The following is a 26,588-nucleotide window of genomic DNA, read 5'->3' on the forward strand; positions in this document are numbered from 1 at the left end:
TAAAATAAATGATCTGACAATTATGATAAAATACAACATTGATAGAAACAATGAAAAATATGCTCAATAATAATAATAATAATAATAATAATAATAATACTAATAATAAGTTGTGTTTTAAAGGATGGTAACCTGCAGCTTTTATTAATATGATCTTATTCTTAGTATGTAAAATGGGACTCCATTCTAATATGTCTTGTATAATATAGCAGTCAATTTTATTAGGACAAAACGTTGGGGTTTCCATGTAGTTTAGAAACTCCAAATTCTTTCTCCATTGTCGTGAGAATGTGACGTAGCACTTACATGACACGCACATTCGAAACGCTATAGGAAGTTCACGGCCAAAACATGGTACGGCTAAAAAGGGTTAGTAAAACTGCCTGCTCGTGCTAAAGTTTTTTTTTTTTTTTTTTGCATGGAAACATGTCCATACCTTATGTTCATTCGACTTCAGTAGTAAAGATCACATTCGAGACACAATCTCGAACAACTTTCTACTATAACTAAAGGTCATACCAAGCAATTATTTATTAACATTAGATCTGCTGAAAGTAGCCCTGGCAAGCTGGTTTGGCCAAATTGGAAAACATAAGCATACAGTACGAGGGGTTTACAGATTTCTTCATTGTGTTTTTGTTGGGTTTTTTTTTTATGCAACACTATTTATTCAACGTTTCAAATTATTGCAATTTGACTCAAAATTATAGTGCTTTATAGTTTAATTATTTTATAAGCAATGTTACAAAACATACTGAAGCTTCTACAAATAAATACAGCCCTTTACAATAAATAAATAAATAAATAACAAAGCCCTTTGCAAAGCACAGAAAGATGTTTTTTTCATCCTTTACACTTTTGTTATTTTGGTCATCAGATAGCTGATAACTTTAAGCCTAGACTTTTCTGTCTCTTAGCAGTAAGATGCAATTAATTGTACACTAGCCTTAAGTAGCATCTCTCATGGTTACCTACCAAGGACAAATCCCCAAAATGTATTACAATAGAATAGCTGGGAATTGGTGTCAGAGGTCTCCTGTATTTTGCTGCAGGCTACCAGCAGCACCAGGCTTGAGCCACCACCTATAGAGTTGAAGTAAAATCTCTTAAACCTAACTCATTGAGAAAGATTTGTTTTAGAAGAATGAAAACATGAAGAAAAGAAACTGTTGGTACCATTAATTTGTTCAAAAAGACACATATGTGGCATAATATCAACTAGGTTCAAGACTTACAAAACCAAGTTCCAGAAATTCACAACAATGCCCTGTGGATTAGAGTCTACTGATAAATGTGTTGAACTGATATGGACTACAGAATAGTGGATCTCCAATAACAACTACAACATAACCACATTCTACTGGCGAGTCTTGTGCTGGTTTCAGGTATCTACTTTTATTATTATAAGAATATTATGTAGTGGGAGAATATAATGTACCAGTATTTAAAAAAATGCACTGTGTATTTTGACTATCATTTTTATATCCTTAACCTTAAGTACTGGATTTTAGATCAGTACGCAGAGGATCAGAATTGCAGAAGCTACGGTTCTGTAGGAACATTTTTATCTATTATACAGTAGCTCTCAAAAGTATTCACCCCCCTTGGACTTTTCCACATGGTATTGTGTTACAACATGGAATCAAAATGGATTTAATTAGGAGGTTTTTTTTCCACTGATCAACAGAAAAAAAAGTCCATAATGTCAAAGTGAAAAATAAAATCTACAAATTGTTCTAAATTAATTACAAATACAAAACAGAAAATAATTGATTGCATAAAGTATTCACCCCCTTGAGTCAATATTTGGCAGCAATTACAGCCATGAGTGTATTTGGATAAGTCACAAATTTGCACATTTGGACACTGCAATTTTTGCCCATTCTTCTTTGCAAAATTGCTCAAGCTCCGTCAAGTTGGATGGGGACCTTTGGTGAACAGCAATTTTCAACTCTTTCCACATATTCTCAGTTTGATTGAGGTCCGGGCTTTGACTGGGCCACTCCATGACATTAACCTTTTTGTTTTTAAGGCTTTGGCTGTATGTTTGGGGTCATTGTCCTGCTGGAAGATGAATCTTCTTCCAAGTCCCAGGTATCTTATAGACTTCAGCAGGTTTTCCTCCAGGATTTCACTATACTTTGCTGCATCCATTTTGCCCTCTATCTTCACAAGCTTTCTAGCCCTGACACAGAGAAGCATCCCCTAGCATGATGTTGTAACCATCATGCTTCACGATAGGGATGGTGTTCTCAGGATGATGTGCGGTGTTAGGCTTGTGCCAAACATAGCACTTAGCGTTGAGGCCAAAAAGCTCTATTTTGGTCTCATTAGACATAGAATCTTCTTCCACTTGGTCTCAGTCTCCCACATTCCTTCTGGCAAACTCTAGCTGAGATTTGATGTGAGTTCTTTTCAACAATGGCTTTTTGCCACTCTCCCATAAAGGCCAGTTTTGTTAAGCACCCAGGCTATTGTTGCTGTATGCACAGTGTCTCGAAGCTCAGCCATGGAAGACTGTAACTTCTTTAGAGTTGCCATAGGCCTCTTGGTTGCCTCCCTGACTAGTGCCCTTCTCGCCCGGATACTCAGTTTTTGAGGATGGCCTGTTGTAGACAGAGTCAGAGTTGTGCCATATTCTCTCCATTTCTTGGTAATGGACACTACTGTGCTCCGGGGGATATTCAATGCCTTGGAAATGTTCTTATATCCTACCTCTGACTGGTGCTTTTGAAGAAACTTATTCCAGATTTGCTTTGAATGTTCCTTTGTCTTCATGATGTAGTTTTTGTTAGGAAATGTACTAACCAACTGTGGGACCTCCCAGAAACAGGTGTATTTAACCTGAAATCATGTGAAACACCTTAATTGCAAACAGGTTGACTCCAACTAATTATGTGACTTCTAAAGACAATTGGTTGCACCAGAGCTTATTTAGGTGTGTCATAGCAAAGGGGGTGAATACTTATGCAATCGATTATTTTCTGTTTTATATTTGTAATTAATTTAGAACAATTTGTGGATTTTATTTTTCACTTTGACATTATAGACTTTTTTTGTGTTGATCAGAGGAAAAAACTTCTGGAGGAGAGCCCAAATCTTTTGTGAAAAGCTGAAAGTTTAACGGATATTTTTTAAACTATTTATTTTCAAAATGGAATAGGGAAACGCCGTAGTTCAGGGAGAAAGAATAGAGCGATCAGAATGGCGAGTTTTGAATTTATTTGAATACTTACTTTTGCCTTTTTTTACTACTTTAATTAATCATCGGTCTTCAATACAGATTCATTCCATATCGCATGTACACTTCGGTTTCTCAAAAATTCAACATTTACACAAATCTCCTCGATCATGTTTATTGCAATAAATTCCAATATGTCTGCCATTTTTGTTTTTAAATTCTAACGGTATGGATATCTGCCACTGATTTGCTCGTTCAACCGACCCATGGTGATAAGGGGTAATATCAACACCCCCATGTGACCTATTTTGACCAATCAGGATAGAGTATTTAAAATACCCATTTTATAATAATAAATATATATGCAGTTAAATGTTTAGTAAATAATGCATGGATAGTACGCAATAGTTTCTTATGGAATGCTGGTATCTGTTTTTTCAGTTTTTTTTCTGCATTTGTGAAACACTATCTCTTGGTTTTTGTTTTGTTTACCTTACTTTTTTATTATTAAACTACAAGGAAACCCAAAATTACCCAAAAGCTATTACCAAAATAGCGTAAGAAAAAGGTATGCCAATTGTCAATGGCTTATACTGCTGTCAGTGTCTGTTTGACTTTCAGTATGATCTATAAAACCAGAAATATAATATAGTTCCAATAAAGATGCAGATTTACCACTGTATTGCCCTAAACCTGTGGTCTGGCTGCAATTGTTGGATTGTTCAGTGTATACCCCATTTACAGTAAAAGCAACCATTTAATAAGAACTATTTTCTTTTGTTTGTCTGGGTCTTTTCGGAGACTGCTGTGAAACTGAGAATATGTTTGATATTATTGTGCCATAGTAAAGACATAGCAAAGAAAAACTGGAGAGCCTTTGGCATGCTTCAAAACAGCGCAACACAGTTCAAAGTCTATATGTTAACCAAAAACTACTCCTTGTCACAAACCAATCATGTTACTGAATAAGAACAAAAACAACAAGGTCAACATATGACCAGGATCTTGCCATTTTATAATATATTAAACTATATATAAAACACTAAAGCTAATATAATAATTACCACCATTTCACAACTTTTTACAGCCCAGAGTAAACAAATGAGGACATAAACATATTAAATTAGAAATGAGAACTCAGAAATAATATAGTATAATAAGATACAAATCTGAGTATAAAAGGAACACAATAAAAACACTACAGTATGTTAAAATACTTGTTGATTTATAAATGTATATTTTGACAAATACTTGCCGAGAAAGTTAAAACAGATGAAAAAAGATTACAGTGGATTATGGATTCCAAAAAAATAAAATAAAACATGGACCGCAAACTACAGTACGCTTTGACTGAAATATTTCCACACAACATTACTGACTTAATGCAAAAAGGTACTTTGGAGCTGAACCCCCAAGGCTTGATACTACTGCAGCATAATAAGCAAATGAAGGTCAATTTCACTATGTTGTTGTAGACCAGCAGACGATTGACAATTACTTAAAATACTCAATTAATTCCATTATTAACTTGAGAAAGGCAGTGTTTTTTATAACCCCGGGGTTGGAGGCTAACTGTGTGTTATACATGTTCATAAGAGTGCCCAAAGTAAAACAAGCCAATTCCCATGGTAGGCAGTAAAAAAAGGTACGCATGTTTAGGGATATGTTGGACATTTTGACACCTACAGCTCATGATCTGGTATACCTTTAAGTGCTAATGTCAGCATGAGTCTCACCCCAGCTAATCCAAACACTGTGAGGATTAATCTAGAATAATTCTCATGGGCCTGAACTTGCCCGGTCTGAGAATTAGACTGTGACTGTATTGTCAATACTATACCGGTCAAACTGGTACAACTAAATTACATTTACTGCCAAGACAAGAAAGAAAATTAAAAGAAGAAAATGTATAGTATACTGTGTAAGAAACAGGACCCATCTGTTAATATACTACACAAGGGTTAGAGCAGGTAGTCATCTCTGTATCTGTTAGAAAAGAGGACACATTAATCACACTTGGAGAGTGAAAGTGAGCTAGATAGCAAAGAAGAAATTACTGTAGTAGCTAGAAAACATTTTAGAACTTTTAATGAAGCCTGCTAACAGAATTCAGAGTATTTATATATGATTATGTTTCCACCAAAGTTGAGTTATTTTTCTGTGAGGTTTAAAAATGTGAAGGGTATAGTATGAGATCTATATACAAATCACTTGGATTTATGTTACATTTCAAGAATTACACTACAGGAGTAGGTTTACTAAAGTGTTGTGCCTGTCGCAATAGTTGCAAACCAGTTGCAAACAAGTCAGAAGTCTTGGGTGAAATGTACTAGACAAGCGCAATGCTATTTGCGACTATCGGAAATGCTTTGCACAGATGACTATGTAATTATGGGCATTCCTGCTTAAATTCGCAAAAAGGGGCAGAGACAGTGCACAAGAGGGTTCACAAATATTATAATAAGGTGCATGAAAACTGCAGGCAATTGCAACACTTACAATTGCATTAATTTGTTAAGAACTTTTGAAATCAAAATTTTAAATCATTGCAATTGATCTGGCAGTCCGTTTTTTCTCATGTGTTGCCAATTGTGTTCAAACCTGCCGAGCCTGCAACACCTAGGGTTGTCACACCTGCACCGCCTAGGGCTGCTATGCCTGCAACACCTGGGGAGGCCAGTTCGTCATCGCTTGGAGATATTGGTTTGCCATCGGCTGGTGATGCCTGTTCACCACCGCCCAGAGATGCCTGCACGTCTCCGTCACCAGGATTTTTTTGCCACGTCCGGGACCTTTTTAACTGTCTTGTGGTATAAAAGAAGTACTCAAACAACTGATAGGGTGTAAACAGGGCAATGCTATATTTATTTGTTTACAAAACGAAATACAGTAATCCGTCATGTATCTGACTGCGGTGGGACCAGAGTAAGGGTGGATAGGTAAAAAGAATCCTGTTTTAAATACCATTACACACAGCTGTAACAATTAATTTATTCACACCTAAACCTTTGGGTGGGTGAGGATCCCTCATGCATCACCTGCAACATTAAGGCACATTTTGACAGGATGTAAGGTGGGTCTTAGCCAAGGACGGTTTACTTGAGGTGCTGCGATGTTTGGCCTTAGCATTGGAAGATAAGCGTAACCTGACCAATAAGTTGCCACCAGTTCCATCAAAGCATTACACCCAACAGAAGACAATATTCCTCTGTTCAGGAGAGCAAACACCAAGAAAAAGTGTTAAAAGCAAGGACAACTGGTAGCTGCTAGAGACTGGTAGATGCTGGCAGAATGAGGCGTATGAGAGGAAGAAACTTTGGTATGCTCAGCTAGCTGCTGAAGTGGAACAGCAAGGTTTACCCAGTTTACCCGAGTTTTTTTCCGAGTTTACCCAGTGGAGGTGGGTTGTCGAGGATGTGTGGCTCACTACATCCCAGTTTCTCAGAGATGTTGGATTCAGTGGCCAAGAGTTGCGTCGCACAGTGAATAACTTATCTGAAGCAGCAGAAAGAAGCAGCAACTGGCTCTGGCTGAGACAGAAAGATTCTGGATGGGGATCTCAAGCACAATAAAAAGAAAGCAACGCTGATGTACAGGTAAGTAACCTGGGCTCCGAGTGGGGAATGGAGGGGGGTAATGTTGGGATGCCAGAATCATTATTGAGCCTTCTTGCAGTGTTGTGGGCTAGTCAACAAAACACAGAGGATGGAAGGTGCCCACTTGAAGACCCCAGAGATGTACCCTACTTAGCTCAATCCAGACGGTTGTCATGCTGATGCGCTGGGGAGACCACACTGTGGTTGATCCCTGGAGCCAGCATCAAAGCCGTTGTGTGTGCTGATGCGCTGGGGAGGCAAAATAAGCTGATCCCTGGAGCCAGCATTACATTTCAGCCATCAGCACCAGGCAGAAGGATATCTACATCATCAGATGGAAAGCAACGCAAATGGATGGAGATGCAGATGGATCACATTAGTTTACTATAAAGCTACGTCTTAGTTGGTGCTTATCTTGGCGAGAGCCGAGTTCAAATCAGCATGAAGTTTAAGATCTACTTTCATGTAATGGAAATGAATTATCGTTTTGGCATTCAGCTTTTATTAGGGAGCTTGCCTAAATCCCTTGTTTAGAAAGTTACAGGGTATTAATGTTTGTGACAGAGTAGCCAGAAACCAAATTTATTTACATATCAACACACTGAACAGCTCACGTGATGCTACCAGCAATGGTTGCACACGGGCACATACTACACTGTGTAGAAAACTTTGCTAGGATGTACAATCTCTGAAATAATCTTCTCTTCAATAATAAACTAACGTTGCTGAAGAGATTGATCATGGTGGATAAAAAGTTAGGGCGGATACGTGACGGACGTTTACGCAATATTATTGTAAAACAATAACTCCTAACTCCACTTAGGAGCACAGTCTTAGCTAAACACTGGATGGCTAACCTGTTCACCAGTAACCAACCATATAAATATAACAATACCTTTTCCCCCCAGACCTTTTCCCCTCCATGCCTCACACAGAGGATGACAGACAGCCCCACAAACATTGCAAACCTGTTTTTTATAGGCTACGGCCAGTGGTAAGTGACAATTAATCATTCAGTTACCACCTGGCCACATTCCATGTGTTAATTAATCCATAAAACAATCAAACAGTTAAACACTTCACCACAAAAGCCCCATTTTTCAGCGTGCAGGGCCTCTGCCCTGCTACACATGATGTACAATATATGAAGAGACCATAAACAACCTTACAGTTGTATTGATTTTAAACTAAAACTTGTCTGATAAACTACACAATGATCAAAGCTAAGAACAGACATCTCAGTTAAAATCATTATTTGATCTTGTAACCGATGTTGTTTTACACATTTAGATTGTTGGACAAAACACAGGTCCTAGAAGTTGAAGGTCATTCAATTAAATCAATACTATAATTAATTGTGCAATATTCAGTTTGTTAAGAAACTGTATTAAAACTATTCACAACACATGACTTACCAAGTGCTGCTTGTCACTAACAAAGATTACACTCTACATACAATAAATGAAAGAATAATTATTGTGCAATCACTGGAAAAAAAAATTACAATTTGTTGCAAGGCACATACTGCTAATAGGAAACAACAGCAATTGTGCACAACCAAATAAAATTCTATTCACTAGTCGCTACTCTTAAAACACAAATAAACAATTGGGCTGTGTGACGGGGGTGCAATGGGTCGGAGCTGTGGTCGATCCTCCCGATGCTGGTGGCTTTGCATAAAACAGGACAAGACCGGTGAAAAGACAAAGGTCGAACCGTCTGGGAATTCCAGAAAGATCGCTTGCTCCGCCCGAACGCAGAAGTCCGCGGCCGCCGCGCCACGTACCTCAGAGTTACTATGTACACCGATTGGGTACAGCGGCGACCGGGGCCGAGGCTAAGGGTGGGGTCGAACAGTATTTAAAGGACGGTACGATCTAAGCTTGGTTGCTCAGTGCTGGGGAACAGCGAAGGAGATGTGCTGTTGGATTAATTATCATATGTGAAAGTGTGTTGTGTTGCAGAGACTGGAGACGGTGTTGCTGCGTTTTTCCCGGAAGAACGCCCGGGACCAAGGCACTAAATCCTACCCAGGACCGGGAGCCCCCTAGAGGTCGGCGCGGGAGCGCTATTGAAACGTCTTTTATTTTCAACTTATATTTTACTGTGTGCGGGACTTTGTTGATATTACCTTTTTATTTTCGACTCTTTATCATTGTTGATATTGGTGGGGGAATTTATTTAGATTATTTTTATTTCATTACTTTTGTTCTATTTTTTTGTGATTGAATTACTGGTCGGTGGCCATTTTACGGCCAGACTTAATAAAAACCCTGCTGTGGGGAGAACTATATCAAGCCTCCTGTGTACGTTTTGCCAGTCGCATCATCACCACCATTTGATTCAGCCCACTAACCTCCTACAGGCTGCTATAAAAATAGTGTACTTAATATTGTAGTTCTAGTTTAGTGACTGGAATGGTGTTTTTCTTGTTTCACAAAAAAGTGGCTGGTATTGACTCTGAAGTAAAAAAGGTTTGTGAATTTAGATATAAGTAATACAGTAAATACTTGTCAGATGCTTAATGTTTATAGATTGTGGATTTTATAAACGTTTATTAGCTATAAACTAAATGGAAGTTTGCACATTTAAAGGTGTCACAAAAACACACTGCACCCAAACATAAGAGAAGACATACCTGGTTTAAAAGTATATTATATTTAATATCTAAGTAGGAAAACCAGAAATTAACTACCTCAATTTTTTTTTTTTTTTGTTGTTTTGTTTTGTTGGTTTTGTTATGGTTATGTGTTATGGAGCGATACCAAAATACCCAGGCAGTTTGCAAAGTGCCCAACTCCGGTGGGCAGATGCCGAATTAGCATTGAATTTTATGTAATTTCATCAACCTCTCACAGCAATCCGGTGGCGAAGAAAGATTTTTTAACAGATACAGTATACTATTAATAGAGAGTGAATTACGTCTGAATTAGCTCTGTTTAGAGCAATGGAACTCCACAAAATATTAATCCACAGGTTATATCATGGGTTAGATATGGGGTGGGGGGGTCACAATAAAATGCAGCAATGACATAAAATTCAATGGTAATTCGGTATCTGCCCACCAGAGCTGGGCACTTCATGAACTGCCCGGGCATTTCGGCATCGATTCAACAAACAACAAATAAACAAAGAAACAGACACACACACACACACACTGCACTTGCATAACAGGACACAATTCGAATTATATTCACCTACAGAACTCTGTATCAGGTATAAAAAAAGCATTTTGCAAATGGAGAGAAAAAAATCAATGAAAAGTAATGACCAACATCTATTCTCTTTTCATTAGAAACCAGGGACAGAATATACTAAATGTCATGAATGCTAGCAAAAAAAGTGCCATTGGGAATCTTTACTGCACATGATTCATATGACACCTATAAACAGGTGTCAATAGATTTATGTTTTAGACAGCATCCGTCTAGTGTTTCTGTAAAGAGAAAACAATAAGTTATCCTGTATGTGCAATAACATTGCTATTAATTTAATACATACTACCTGACATTATATACAGTACACATTAAATAATAATTATTGAATACATTGGTATTTACAGATTCTTATGGTCTGTCAGCTATTTCATGAAATAACTGATAAGTTTGCTACCTGACATATCTTAAATTGACATTTATTTTGTACATTCCCTTGCAGCACTGAAGGTTCTTGATCCAACACATTTCAATTCAATGTATCTTCATTTTCATTATACCGTGTAACAATTTTTTTTTTATTTATTTTTTTTTGTTCCTGGGTAGTAAGTGTTATTTCCTAATTGCTTATGCCTCAAAAGTATAGAAAATGGCTATTATTCCCCACAAACTTTGCTTTTGTGACCAGGACAGGTAAATTTCAAAATATCACTATTTCCAATGAGAAAACGGGCGATTTTGTGTCTTTTCGTTCACATAAAGTCAGAAAAAAACAACATATGAATCCAAATTAACATGTATTTATACTAAAGTAATAAAAAAATGACTACCAAAGATTTAGAAGTGAGTAGTTTTTCGAGATTTACAATTATACTGTAAATTTACAGTACAATCGTAAATCTCGAAAAACTACTCACTTCTAAATCTTTTGTAGTTTTCACTTGAGTTTTAGTTAATGACATTCTATGATCTAACGTCTACTCTGTACAACATTATTTCTAAGACTTCATATAGCAGAACGTATACCAGGACTGAAATGTACCTACTGTATGTATAGGGCCCTGTGAAATTCACTGGAGAATTAGAATGACATGATTAACCTGCAATTCAATCCTAAACCTACAGATGTCCGTGTAGCCACTCGAGCTAAACTGATCCAAAGACTAATTTCATTATCAAACCATAAAATTCTGGCTATTTATAAAACACACCCTAATTACGAGGGACAATTATTGGCATTCTAGAAAGTTTACCTCCTGTACAACCCGAGTGAATAACATCTTTCACATATGGTGGCAGTGGTACCGAGCCCTACGGACCCAGCCAAAATTTTATAATTTTTTTTGTAAAATGGAAATGTTAATGTTCTTGTTGACTCAGCACCAAAAAGCCTTTCATAATTCCTCACCGCTTCTTGTGCTAATACATTTAGCTCCTGGACTGTAAACTTTAGATTCCTCACTCTGTCCTCCTTTGTCGCTGTCATTGCGACAAACTCAGAATTGAACTTACGTTTTTTTCAAGCATGCATATATACACACACACACACACACACACACACACACACACACACACATATACACACACAATATAAAACAGTGTTGTGACAACTTGCTAATTAACAATTTAGCTTGCTTTATATATGCATAAAATTAGTTAGTGAATAGAGCGGCCATCCCATCATATACTGTTCTCTGTTATCAGTCATGCAGCATCAGGTCACATTTTTATCCTGAAAAACCTACTGTGTATGAGTTGATGTGTTCAACAGTAACTGCACTGCTGTGTAAAAATATTTCATATACAATGTCTTCATGACGCCAAGCTATAATTGCCCTGACACTTGTCATTTATCTGGAGATGCACAGCAGGGGTGCAATGAGCTCATAATCAATAACAGCCAGTCAAGTAAAGTCAACAGTTTTATGTCAGCCTTAAATCTGAATTTTACAGCTGTCAGCAAGGATCCAGTATAAACACATTTCAACAAATGATAGGAATGAATTATAATGTGCATGCACTATTAAAGGTTTTTAACCTTTATGAGAACCCTTTGCATTTTATCTTACAATTTATCAATGTCACATGGAATGGGCCATGTGAAAAAAAAAAAAAAAAAACTAAACTCGGAATGTTGCCATTCTACACCGAGAAAACACTGCGAGTTGGGTCTGGAGAAATCTACCTATATATATATATATATATATATATATATATATATAGAGAGAGAGAGAGAGAGAGAGAGAGAGAGAGAGAGAGAGAGAGAGAGAGAGATAGATAGATATATTCTGCTACTCACTGTTGTATTTTTGTATTCTTATTGCGTTTTTTTATTTCTTGTTCTCTTGTATTGCTTATTGTTACTTCTTTTAATATGTATACATATTTGTTAGCTATGTTAAGTGATTTGGGCAATTTTATTGTGAAAGGGGCTATGTAAATAATTAAGATTGACTGATAATAAAGATTAACTAATGGCCTTGCAGCAGCGCCGGGATGTGCTAGCTGAGCCTTTTTATCATGAGATGCTCCACCAGAACACATTCACCTACTGGTTAGGGATCAGTAACTGGCCAATCACCAGGCTGATTTTAACTGCAACCAAACACAGCAGGCAGTATATTCCAGACAGAGCGTCCAGCTCTCTGATAATTACTTACAACAACACTATTTATAAGAAATAAACAAAACACAAAACAAACATGTGCACATGAGTCACAGTCACACTAAGAGAGATAGCATTGCATTGCATACTGTATAACATTTTGCAATTTCAAAACACACTTTAAAATGTGACTTCAAAAATCACAGTCCTAATTAGTGCTTAATATAGATAAATGAGGCATGCATGATGAAGTGATCTTTTCTTCATATAAATTTAATATTAACTCAATAGAAAATTAGACAGTACTTAATTAAATTTGATTCCCAAACCTAATTTGTATTTGTTAACTAGTCTGACATGTACTCCTGACATTTAAATGTGTTAATGTTAATAATGCGCATTGTGTTCCATATTATTTTGCCAACAACAAAAAAGGATGTCATTTTGATACCTGGCCATGGGTACCAATGGAACTGGTGATATAATGGGCAAATTTATTAAGATTAACTGGAGATGATCCTCAGATAATATGTACTAGCTAGTATGCTGTTTATTTCCCAGCTCTGTGCTAAATTCAAAAGTACATTGCAACTGACATAAAGTGACTAGAGGATTTTAGCTTTTAATCTTTGTTGTCCCACTAGTGTGGAATATCTTAGTCCTTAACTTGCAGCTTGTGTATAATGCTGCTGTCCAAAGACAAAGAAGTATGAACACAGTACCGCTATGTATAATAATAATTTACTGAAACACTGACAAAATATTTCATTTCGGTCTTTTCAAATTTGGTCAAATAGCAAATGGTCAGACAGTACTTAATTTGTAAACTATTTCGTAGCCTATTTTATATGTGTTACATACAGGGTGCATTTTAATCAGTGTGGGTTTTTATTTCACAGGGAGGTTCAGGTTCCTGATCCCAGTAATTTTTCTTCATAGCTCTCAGTTAGGGTTGTCAACAAGCTCCAGAATCCCAGGACACTGACAGATCAGGTTTTTTTTTTTTTTAATTCACCTCTCAAACTGCAATGTATTTGACATGTAAAATGAGTGTGAATTGCTCAAGCAATTTTTAAAATATACTTAAATGTTTAATTGTGGTGGCGAATCTATCAGGAGAGCATCATAACAATGATTAATCGTACTGCTTGAATTTTTTATACAGTAAACAATATCTATCAAAATAGTGCAACAACATTATTATAGATTACTTTGTGCTCACCTGCACTCTGTCATTTAACCTTGTGACATATGGTAAAGTTTTGATTTTTTTTCCGCCCAGTCAAAGACTCAGAATGCCAATCAGCTGCTGTATAGGTCTGATTGAAGGAAATGATCCTCGCAGACATGCATGTGCTTTTGGTAGCAACAAAGTAAAACAATTAGATTAATTTAGTGACAGTTCATACAATTCACAGTGACTTTATTGAATACACTACAGTATAGAGAGGTGATAAACAAAACCTGACTTTACTTAAAGTGTCCCGAGATTCTGGAGCTGTTGGCAACCCTACTCTCAGATCAGGTGACACAGGTTGAAACGTCATTAAAGAAAATAGTGGGTTATGGCAAAGATGCAGCTCTCCTTTCTTGTAAAGTAAACAGTTCTGTATTTTGACATTTCTGTTGTGGGGGGAGGGGACTAGCGGTAAATTGTGTACGTTTCAAACTGAAATCTTATTCAGGGATGTATTTGCATTCAGTAATAAAAATACTATGAACTAAAAGGCTCAAAACAATTGATTGTGTGCATCCCATGTTATAGCTGCCAGTCTGTTTTTCATTCAAGTTTTCTTCAGTTTTTTGTAGATTTGGTATTTGGTTTGGTATTCGGCCAAATCTTTTGAGATTGATCCAGTATTTGGCTGAATCTCAAAAACTTGGATTCGGTGCATCCCTAATATATATATATATATATATATATATATATATATATATATATATATATATATATATATATATATATATATATAGTACCAGTCAAAAGTTTGAGTACACCTGCTTGAAACCAAGTTTTTCATGATTATCTATGCTTTTAACTGTATAAACTTGTCTATAAACACTTAATATTTCATTATATGATATGTGTACTTATATAAGCTGATAATCATAAGTGAATTGCATTCAAAAATGTAATTTTTAAATGAAAATGTAAATCTTGTCAATTTCAATGAAATAGTCACCCAAAGCAAGGGGATTTCAGTCTGAAGCCCAAGTCAGTTAAAAGTCTGAAATGTGTATAACACAGTGTTAGAACACTGGCCTAAGTATAAAGGTGTCTTTGTTAGATGTTCTCTGAGTTAACTAGCATGTTACCTAATTAACCTTTTGTCACCAATTATTGTTAACAGGAGAGGGACCATGATTACTATAAATATAGGTAGCACAGGCACAAGTTTGTCATTCCTGAATGTAAGGGAGCAGAAAATGGCAAATTACGCTCAGTTAAGCAAAGAGAAAATACTGTAATTACTTTAAGAAATGAAGGTCAATCTTTACGACAAATCGCAAGAACTTTGTAAGTGTCTGTAACTGCTGTGGCCAAGACCATCAAATGATTTGAAGAAACTGGCACTCATGAGGACCGAACAAGGTCAGGCAGGCCAAGGGTGACCTCAGAATCAAAGAACAAGTTCATTCGAGCCACAAGTCTGCGAAACCGGCGATTAACTGCCCCTGAAATACAAGCTCAGCTAAATGCTACTAAAGTACAGATGTTTCAACATCAACTGTTCAGAGATTGGGTGAAGCTGGCCTAACTAGAAGAATTGCTGCCAAGAATCCACTGTTAAGAGTGCAGAATAAGAGGAAGAGACTTGCCTGGGCCAAAAAACACAGAAACTGGACGTTTGAGGAATGGAAGTCGGTCTTATGAACCGATGAGTCAAAATTTGAAATATTTGGGTCCAACCGCCCAGTATTTGTACGACGCAGAGAGGGTGAGCGCATGAGTTCTGCATATGTGGTTCCCACTGTCAAGCACGGAAGAGGCAGTGTCATGGTCTGGGGTTGCTTTGCTGTTGACAGAGTTGGTGATCTTTACCAAGTCCATGGCAAGCTCAACCAGCATGGCTATCATAGCGTGCTTCAGAGGCATGCCATTCCATCAGGATTACGACTAGTTGGGCAGTCCTTCACTCATCAGCAAGATAATGACCCGAAACACACCTCAAAGTTGTGCAATAGCTACCTGGCGAAGAAGGAAAGTGAAGGACCTGGCCTGTCCAGTCTCCAGACCTCAATCACATAGAACTTGCATGGGAGGAACTGGATGGAAGAGTCAAAGCAAAGCTACCCACAAGTGCCCTACATCTGTGGGAAATGCTGCAGAAGAGCTGGGAAGACATGTCGGGCGATTTCCTGCTGAAGTTTGTTAACCGAATGCCTCGTGTTTATGAGGCTGTTATTAAGGCAAAGGGTGGCTATTTTGAGGAATCCAAGATTTAGAGACAATTTTCAATTTTCTTGAACATTGCTTTTATACTCCTTATGTTTTGTTTTGTATATTGTAACATGTGTATTCATTTTGAAGTATTTACAGAAACATATATAACAATTATGAAAAAACCTATTTTCCAGCAAGTATACTCAAACTTTTGACTGGTACTATATATATATATATATATATATATATATATATATATATATATATATATATATATATATATATATATATATATATAGTAACATGGCAGGGAGGGTGTTAATATACATGTGTGAATGCACATTTGTGTGTTTGTTTGTTAACTGAATTAGATTAGATGAATTAGCTAGGTGTTTATTTTGTGTTTGTTTATTTTTGTTTCTGTGTTATTAAAAGTGCACGCAAGCACTAAAACTGCAACTCCGTGTCCTGGGTCTCCGTTTTTAAAGGGGCAACGAACTGCAGAGTAGAAGCCTGTTTTTTAATTTATTTATTTATTTATTTATTTATTTATTTACGTACTTACTTACTAACTAACTAACTATCTATCTATCTATCTAATAGGCCTCACTGTCACTATGCTGTATAGTGGTTGCTTTTTTCATTTAAAAAGAAATATGTATTAGTCTTCGGGTACACCATACTGTACATTGTGTGCTTTTTATTGTAAGCTCTTGTTTGTTCTGATGAAGGCTTTAGAATCACATCTTAGTTATGAGTGCAGCATCACTGGGGAACACGTGTCACAAGAAAGGCCAGATAGAGCTACAAGGTAAGCATGTGCTGTCTGCAAACAGAAGCACCATCTTCTGAGTGGCAAGAAGATCAGCAGTGCTTTTATAACATGGATTGATTTTTAAATTATGATTATCCTTAAAGCCAGAGAATAGACACATTTTATTCAGAATATATAAATGATCAGTGACAAGAATTACAACTGCATGGTAGCAATGGAAAAGAAAATAAACACAATAAAAACATATATCTGACATTTGTAGGCTCATGTGATGTTTAGATGCTTTCTATAAAATAAATATTATAAAAATGTCTAGTTTTTAACTAAAATGTCTGTTTACCAGATACCTATAATCAAAGTTATGGAACAGTAATCATTCACCAACTTTCTATTTAAGCACTGTGTTAAATTTGTTCAGAAAGGTTATATTACCTGCTACTACAGCTTCATAATAAGTAGTTTTAATAATAAATAAATAAATAATTGACTCACCATATTGTAGGCGGTTCCGATCCTTCCACTTCCAAGTAGTCATATTTCTCTTCCATCTGGAAGTCTGTAAAAATGATGGAGATGGTGTCTCCTGGGTCTGCAAGAATGGTCCATGTACAGTCCGCACTATTGTAATATTCACTGGGGAAATTGGGGCTTGAAATGATCCCACTGGAACCTCTTAGGGTACCACCACATGTGTCCTCAGCTGTCAAACACAGAAAGACTTCTGTTAGGTATCTTTCTTCATAACTTGATAGTATGTAAACTTTGATAGAAGAATAACAGCTGATTCAAGTTTGATTCAATGTAGATTTTAATGGCAAACTTGTTTGTGAATTTGGTTAAGAATGACTTAGTTTTAGCCCTTTTCAATGTGGCTGTGATTACTGTAACATATTAAAACAGCTTAATCTTCATTTGTTTGAGTATGAGGAAAACATTTTAAACAGATGCAGACTGTAGATGGAATATGTTGTGTTACCTTTTATTAGACTAACGCTCATTGTGAGAAAAGCATTTCATTTTCAATGATGCACAGATGCCTTCATCAATACAGTATGAGAAAAGCCAATAGATATTTGTCTCTGTTACAGCATGTTCATTGTTATCATCTTTTCAATTTGTTAGTCCAACACAAGGTTTTTAATACATGATCCGACTACATGTCTCAAAGCATTACAGTGTTTATATATATATATATATATATATATATATATATATATATATATATATATATATATATATATATATATATATATATATACACACACACAGTTTTGTTAATTAACCTCTACAACACTATACATTTCATGAAACTGTAGCCTACAATGAGACAGGTGCTGCCATTGTTCTATCGGCCATCTACAATTCCACCATACATTTTCCTGACCCAGTAACATAATTCCTGGCTAGCCTTTGTAAAAACACTTTGTATGAACCTCTTTCTCACCTTACAGAAGAAGATGAAACCAGATGAATCATTCCTCAAAATGCATACATTGTTTTGTACAATGACCTTTGCTTGTCAGATCCAATGGGCATGGAATCATTTTCAAAGCCGTTTGAAGATTGAACATTGGTGGGGTTTCCATGCAGTTTAGAAACACTAAATTCTCTCTATCTATTATTGTGAGAATGTGATGTAGTATGCTCATACCATGCTATAGGCAGTACATGGGCAAAACATGGTATGACTTAAAAAGGTGGGTCAATAGTCAATTTCTTTCCATATATACTGGAACGTCACATATCCAACTGTCACATGACCGCCCTGGTCAAGTACTGCCTCGCCATATAAATAAATATTAAAATTAGGCTACGAGAGTGATGGCATTGGCAGCAAGTGCAGCGTCCGAGATGGAAACAGAAAGAAAGCCTTATAGCAATCAGCCTTTCCGTGCGTTCCCCTTTGAGAGAGATGGGCTGTGTGCGTGTGTCAGTCAGCTGCGTGTAGCAGTGATGTTTCAATACACCAGTCGAGAAAGCTTTACTCTTTTTTTGTGCAATGTGTTTATGTAATGGAGTGCATGGTTGCAGATATTGGCAGCATGTTGTTGTAGCTTTTAAATGCATATTTAAACCAAGCTTCTTATCGGCTGTTGGCAATATCAAGAAAGAGCGCAAAGTACCGTGAGATATTAAAAAAGCAGAGCCTGGGAGGCAGGGGCTTCTAGTTAAGAAAGAAGTTGCAGCTTACTGTACATTTACCATTTGTTTTGTATTTTTTTTTATAAAGCTTTGCGTGGAAATGGCTTATAGTAAACTGCATAGCAACACTGTGTATTGTAGCCTAATCTCACTGACTTTTGCTTACTTTTAAAACAAAGAATTTATCTGTGTTTAAAGCAGTTTAAGTGTTTTTTTTTTTTTTTTGTTCACTAACCTATTGATGCATATATAAATGTAACTTTCTATAGATGATTGCAAATCTGATTTTTTCACCTATCCACCTACACCCCAGTCCACAGGGAGTCAGATATGCAACATTGTACTGTACAATTAACTGCACAAGAAGGCAAGCATTATAGTAATTACTTAACATATTACTTGATTGTGTATAAATTTGGCTTTTAAAATAGGACTTGTGGCAATGTTTGGGAGGTTCATGTACACTAGAACAGTATGTAGAGGAGAGTGCCATATGATTCGAGCACTCGGAAATTGTAATGCTCAAGGACTCGTCTCGAGCAAGAATAGATCTCAAAAACCCCACCCCGACTATCAGAGACTGCAAACTTAAATCTCTGATATTTAATATCAGTCACAGTGCTCTTTAAAATTACAAAATATGGTGCTATTTTATCACTGGTAATTACCTTTTCCAGAAGTATTTCCATTTTTTTTTTTTCAATTGTAAGCACAACTTGCTTTCGCTTTCCTGTAGCCATTTTGCATTAATGCTGTAGAGTTGGTGATGTTCGTCTATTTTTTATTTTTATTTTTTAAACTATGTAATTTTGGGCAAAGTTACTTAAATAAATAAACTACAAAAAATGTTTAAAAAATAGGTTCCTGTTTTGTTGTTGTTAAATGAACCTTTAAGAAATACTCTAAAAACATTATACTATCCGAAAATGTATATAGTATATAGTTATGTACAACCATAAATATAAAACTTTCAATATAAACATTATTTGCTTATTTAGGGTTTATTTGCTTAGAAAATACTAACCAGAGCTGTCAGTATCGGAATGTAATATAAATACAGTATGTAGGTATGATTTAAACATTTAAATGCTGACACTGCAAAGCATTTAAACGTTCATAAAAAAAACTGGCAAACTTCAACTTTTGTGTAAATAAGCAGTATGGCAGTGAGTAAGAACTTGGAACAAATTTGTGGTTTGGAACAATAGGCACTTTTAACAAATCTGTCTCTGAAGATTTACAATCATCCTCCACCAACAGGACCACTAACCGAGCGAGCGAGACAAATAATCTTCAACTTGATAGACCAAGAAAAAAAAAACCAAAACAAAACATTGAAACATTGAAACACGACAATAAACTATAGCCTAGCCGAAGAAATAGGTAACAAAATGGACTAAAAAAGTTTTTAGAACCAGCACCTAACTTTTGCCCCTAAAAAATTAGCAAAAATAAAGTTAATTTAGAAGGGCTTTCAGTTCATTATCTACCCGGTCAATAATAATAAGATAAACAATTGGTTCCACCGTTCCTGAATTATCAAAAAGCAAATTATATTATACTTATTTTAACTTTAGTTTACATTATTATTATTATTATTATTATTATTATTATTATTATTATTATTATTATTATTATTATTATTCATTAAATTAACTGACAATTTGAATCTTAAAACCCATTTATTGTCTTTTTTTTATTTTTTTACAGATACTGATATCCATGTTGTTGCAAAGTACAGCTCTGCCCTTTAGAAATTGGCAGGGGTGGGGTTAAATTCCCCTACCTGCCTGGGTTCATTGTGTTCAGGTGGCTGGGGTTGATTAGATGATTAGTTTAATTAACAATCAATCAGCGCCCAGCCACCTGACATAAAAGGAGGCCTCTGCTTCTCATTTAGAGAGAGGGAGCTGAGAAAGCATGTTGGTTTGTTTTGGTTTGTTTTGGTTTGTTTTGGTTTGTGAAGGTTTGTTTTGCCCAGCCTTGAAATTGTTATTTTTGCCCTTTTTGTCTTGCTTTTTTTGTTTTTAATTTGTGTTTAAATCCCTTTATTTTGGCACTTGTGCCCTTTCATTTTTGTGTTTATTTATAATAAAATAGTTATTTTTTTGAACTACAGACTGTCTCTGGGCCTCTAGCCACTCGCCAGTCTGCCACACATGTATTATAAAATAAATAAATAAATAATAATAATACATGGGCTTCAGCGAATTACAGGAAAATCATTCCAACTCAGTATTCTGTGATAGTTTATGACATCACAGAAACCCTAGATAGAATTATTTTCCTGTAACTCACTGAAGCCCATCTATTTTACATATATATATATATATATATATATATATTTTTTTGATACTGAATGTTATCAGATCTTCAAACAAAATCTAACATTAGATAAAAAGAACCCTGAGTGAACAAATAGCACACATTTTTTATATTTAATTCATTTATTTATTAAAGAAAGTTATACAAACACCCAATGCCCCTGTGTGAAAAAGTAATCGCCCTCTTAGACTCAATAACTGGTTACGCCACCTTTAGCAGCCATAACTGCAACCAAACGCTTCCTGTAGTCATTGATCAGTCTCTCACAGCGCAGTGGAGGAATTTTGGCCCACTCTTTCATGCAGAACTGCTTCAACTCAATGACATTTGTGGGTTTTTGAGCATAAACTACTTGTTTCAGGCACTGCCACAACATCTCAATGGGGTTTAGGTCTAGACTTTGACTAGGCCATTCCAAAACTTTAAATTTCTTGTTCTTCAACCATTCTGGTCTAGACTTGCTTGTGTGTTTTGGATCATTGTCTTGATGCATGACCCAGCTGCGCTTCAGCTTCAGCTCACGGACGGATGGCCTGACGTTCTCCTGTAGAATTCTCTGATACAGAGCAGAATTCATGGTTCCTTCAATGATGGCAAGTCGTCCAGGTTCTGATGCAGCAAAGCATCCCCAAATCGTGACACTACCACCACCATGCTTGACCGTTGGTATGAGGTTCTTACTGTGGAATGCAGTGTTTGGTTTTTGCCAGTCATAACGGGGCCAATGTTGGCCAAAAAGTTCCCCTTTTGACTCATCTGTCCATATAACATTGTTCCAGAACTCTTGAGGATCATCCAGGTGCTTTTTGGCAAACTTGAGATGAGCATTCATGTTCTTCTTAATGAGCAGTGGTTTCTGCCTTGCTACCATGCCATGAATCCCATTTTTGCCCAGTGTCTTTCTGATGGTGCAGTTATGAACACTGACCTTAGCTGAGGCGAGAGAGACCTGCAGATCCCTGGATGTTGTTCTAGGGTTCTTTGTGACTTCCTGAACGATTTTACGCCTTTCTCTTGGAGAGATTTTGGCACGATGACCACTCCTGGGAAGATTCACTACTGTCCCAAACTTTCTCAATTTGGACAATATGGTTCTGACTGTGGTTTGATGGAGCCCCAGAGCCTTAGAAATGGCTTTGTAACCCTTTCCAGACTGATAAGTATCAACAACTTTTTTAAAGAGGCCTTCAGGAATTTCTTTTGATCGTGGCACGATGTGCCTCTAGAACCTGTGTGTTGACAACTTCACTCTGATGGTAAGGGCCAAAGTTAGTCAGATGTATATCAGGCAGGGCTGGCCCAAATCAGGCCTGATTGTTAACCAAAGTATTCAAACAGCTGACTCTAACTATCCCTTTAATTGTGTTGAGTTAACTAGGGGGTAATAACTCTCTCACACCTGAAGATAACATGTTTGATTACCTTGCACACCAAACAAATGAAAGAAGCACCAAACTTTGGTGTCATTTTTCTCTCAGACTCCCTCTATATACTACGACAACCTACAAAAAGATCTGACCAAATTCAATGTGAAAAATGTACAAAAATGCAGAAAATCAGACAGGGGGCAAATACTTTTTTCATGGCAGGAAAAATAAGCAACACCTGTAGTAATAAATAATGATCTATGAAGAAAAAAAAATAAGACTGATAGAGAACACACATGATAGATTATTCAGCATGTAAAAAATCAAATATTATGAAAATGTGGACAGTGCAGCATTATTTGAATGACACCAATACTTTACAATCAATTGTAAGCTATAGCACTTTTTAAATATGGAACAAAAATGTATTACTGAAGTTCAGCCAGTTCACATTGTCATGGTAACTGAATATATGGCTGCATGTAATGTCATTTCCCAATTCCGACTCAGGAGCCAAAACCATGAAATGGTATCATCTAAGTTGTCAGTTTTTGCTTCATTTCAGAAATGAAATGCCCTTTAAAATGTGCTACATTGAAAATAGCTGAAATCATATATAACAGTGATTTATTTTGTAAAGTCTTAGAACAAGCATCGGGTTCCCTATAACAGCAAAACCTTTTCATAACTTAACCTTTTTAACTTAATCATTTCAATGGATCAATGCTTATAATGTTACATAAAATGCTTTTTTTTTAAAATGAAAGCTAAGCCATTTTTAAGTGCACATTTCAAAGTATAGCTTCTCAATTAAATTAAGTACTTTATAACAAAATGACGACACAGGTGAAAAGCTTAGATTACTATAATTTCTATCTTAAAAAAAACGACCCATATAATGAGACAACAGCATATTTCAATACAAGTTATTCATTGTTGGAACATGGTACTGCCCTCAAGAGGAGATCTTTAAAAACAGGTGGGAGAAAGCAATGAAGAAGATAAGGTTGGAAGTACAAGGCTGATTTTTCCTTTGGCAATGTCCCTAGAATATTGCCAAGACTTTAAATCACTCTATTCTATTACATTTAAAAAATTAAATAAAAAAAAGACCAAATCTGGCAACAAATATATCATGTGGCTTTCATGAAGTCCAATTCTTTCAATGATTTAAACAATGGCGGTATTTGGATCAACTGAATTAACCCCCAAGTGCATTCCCTGTGAAAAGGCTGTTAGCTACCGTCTGGCAAAAACAAAAAAACTAGACGAAGAAAAAAACTAATACTGAAATTTATGGTTGTCAGGTGACATCTTGTTTGAGTGAAGCTTTAAGCCATTGTTAAGCTTATTTAGTAAAGCTGTGTTTTGTAAATGTCTCGTGCCTGGTTGTTTAATAATGTGTTTTACTGCTCTTGCCCAAATTGCTTTTCAAATGGCCATTGGTGGGGTGGCATATCGTTAGTAATGAATAATATTTCAACTAATTACGACTTCAAAATTATATAACATCATTTTCACCCTGCAGTGCCCTTCAGTTTCCATGATGAAATCGTTGTGGGAAGCTGATTTAGGTTTATATTTTTCAGATGAAGATTGGGAGCGAATCCTATCTCGAGTTCATTCCTCCTCTGTATGTGCCAGAAATGGACTGATCCAATTTAAAATTTTACACCGTATCCACCTGTGTAAGACTAAATTAGTTAAGATCTTCCCAGATTTGGATCAAACCTGCAGCAGATGTAAACAAGCGCCGCATCCCTTATTCATATGTTTTGGTCTTGTCCCAGGATGGCTCCTTTTTCGACCTTTATTTTTTAAACTTTTTCTCAAATTACAGAAACAATAATTGATCCCTCCCCACTTATTGCCCCTTTTTGGTGTCGTGCCAGAAGACATCCCTCTGACCAAACTGCAGTCAGACTCCCTGGCGCTTAATCTTGTTTAACTGAAAGCAAGCCGCTCCACCATCATATATACATGGGTTATGGATGTCATGCATTTCCTTAGGCTGGAAAAATGTAATTTACCATTCGGGGAAACACAGGCAAATTTTATACATCATGGCAACCCTTTCTAACATTATTTGATCAACTCCAGCGTCCTCTCACTCCTTGAGTCAGCCTCCACCTAGTTCTGTGTTTTATTTATTTTCTTACAACTAGAATGTGACTCTCTGTTTACTGTTGTTGTTGTTTTGTAATATATAGAGATTATTTTTATTATGAGCATATGAACATTTACATCATGCTCACAAGTAAATGAGATTTACCTTATCTCTCTCTGTGGAAACTCCTCCATTGTCTACTCTCATTTAACACAGACAACATACAAAATACAACATTGAATAAATAACTATTCTCTTACAATGCAAGGCTACATTTTCTGTACTATATTTTGTTTTATTGTGCTGTGTTTGCTGCTTGGTACCATGTGGCGAGCCTTCATCTTTTAAGGACCTTTTAGGCTTTGATCAAAAAAGTTGCAAGTTTGAATTTCAAGAATAGGAACAGTTCCATATCTGTGTGCCTGAAGCTTGTTGTGCAAAAAAAAAAAAAAAAAAATGTTGAAAATCAGTAATTTAAAATAACTTTAAAAAATAACTTTTTCACCAATTTGGTAGGCTGTGAGAAGAGGCTAATTATAGGGTGTGGCAGGAAATGGTGTTGCGTTGACGTCAGACCAGAAGGAGGAACAACAGATGGGTACGGTGGAATGGCGCAAGCGCCGTTTTATTTTTTAACAAAAAACTAAATTGAAAGGTTTAAACAAAAATAAACACTGCTCACAGAGCAAAATAAAAAGATGAACAAAAACAAATCACTAACACAAATAATAAGTTAAGGTCTGGCTGGGCAGCAACCTTCATGGATCCTTTCAGTTTCATTTTTAAATTATTCTCGCTCCTCGCACTCCACTTCAAAACACCCACCCGGAGTGTAGAGAGCTGCAGGTATTTATGCAGGTGACTGATTAGCAACAAATTAATCACTTAATTAATTGGGGAGATGGCCACCTTCTACACGAGTTTTATAATGTGGATGGGGTTTCCCATCCACGCTGCAAAACATAATAAAACTAAACACAGCTACGCCGTCATACAATAAACAAAATAAAACATAATACAATAAACAAATAAACAAATACAAAATAACACAGGGGCAGAGGGGGAGACCCTGTTCTAAAAATAAACAAACAATATGATTAAACAGCAGGGCTTTCCTACCACACTGCTACATAGGGCCAATTAATAGTCCTTAATATTGCTGAAATCACGTCTAAAGGGAATTCAGCAATTAGCATAGGGCAGCTATAGTGTGCTTTATTTCTACTTACAGTGCTAACTAACATTTAGTAAAGGTCATAAAAAAGTAGTCACTTCTTTACCCACGTTAATTATTTTATTTGAGCAAACATCTGTGTAGATATACATGCAAAACATAGAACATGCCCAGAATATAAAGAGCTTGCTTGGAAATAGAAAATAATAGGGGACCTTTTGTACTTCACAAAAACAAGCTTTCCATCAAGAATCTAATATTCTATGGCAAGAATAGCCGATAGCATTAGATTCCATGATAAATGTTCTTTGTAGCCACAACGTAAAAAAGACATTAGTACTTAATTTTGATGTAAAAAAGGCAACCCGAGTTTGCATGGCTTTTATTGATGTCAAGCAATGCTCTGTTATTTAATTAGATTCTATGTTTTACAAACTGAAAAAGATATATAACCAATATTTTGCCTGAAAAAACTTTAGTAATTCACTTAAAAATGTCAAGTAGTTTGGAGAAGGAGTGTATTGATGTTTAAAATTTGTTAGGGTGATTTTAGGTGTTAAAATAATTCAAACAAGACTGTTCCCTAGAATATAATATATTTTTATACACTTAACAGACTCGCATGCACTGTTAGATATTAGCCAGTTTCAGACAGATGCGCTAGTCTAGAGGCATGACGAACTCATTTCCAGCACAACATTTTGACTAAAATAAATAAATAAACCACGCAAATCAATCCTCTTTTGCATAAATATTACCGTGAACAGACTTACAAA

The 26,588-nt window shown here is 36.1% G+C and overlaps 1 protein-coding gene across 1 annotated transcript in view; it reads right to left on the bottom strand.

Annotated features, from left to right (window-relative positions):
• LOC121313274 (CUB and sushi domain-containing protein 3) overlaps nt 1-26,588 on the bottom strand; it is a 514,488-nt gene that overhangs the window by 285,945 nt on the left and 201,955 nt on the right. Inside the window, exon 5 of the mRNA XM_041245642.1 lies at nt 17,190-17,397. Within this exon, the coding sequence (XP_041101576.1) occupies nt 17,190-17,397 (208 nt within the window). The remainder of the gene's footprint in view (nt 1-17,189; nt 17,398-26,588) is intronic.

Source organism: Polyodon spathula, chromosome 3, assembly GCF_017654505.1.
Source record: "Polyodon spathula isolate WHYD16114869_AA chromosome 3, ASM1765450v1, whole genome shotgun sequence".
Lineage (NCBI taxonomy): Eukaryota > Metazoa > Chordata > Actinopteri > Acipenseriformes > Polyodontidae > Polyodon > Polyodon spathula.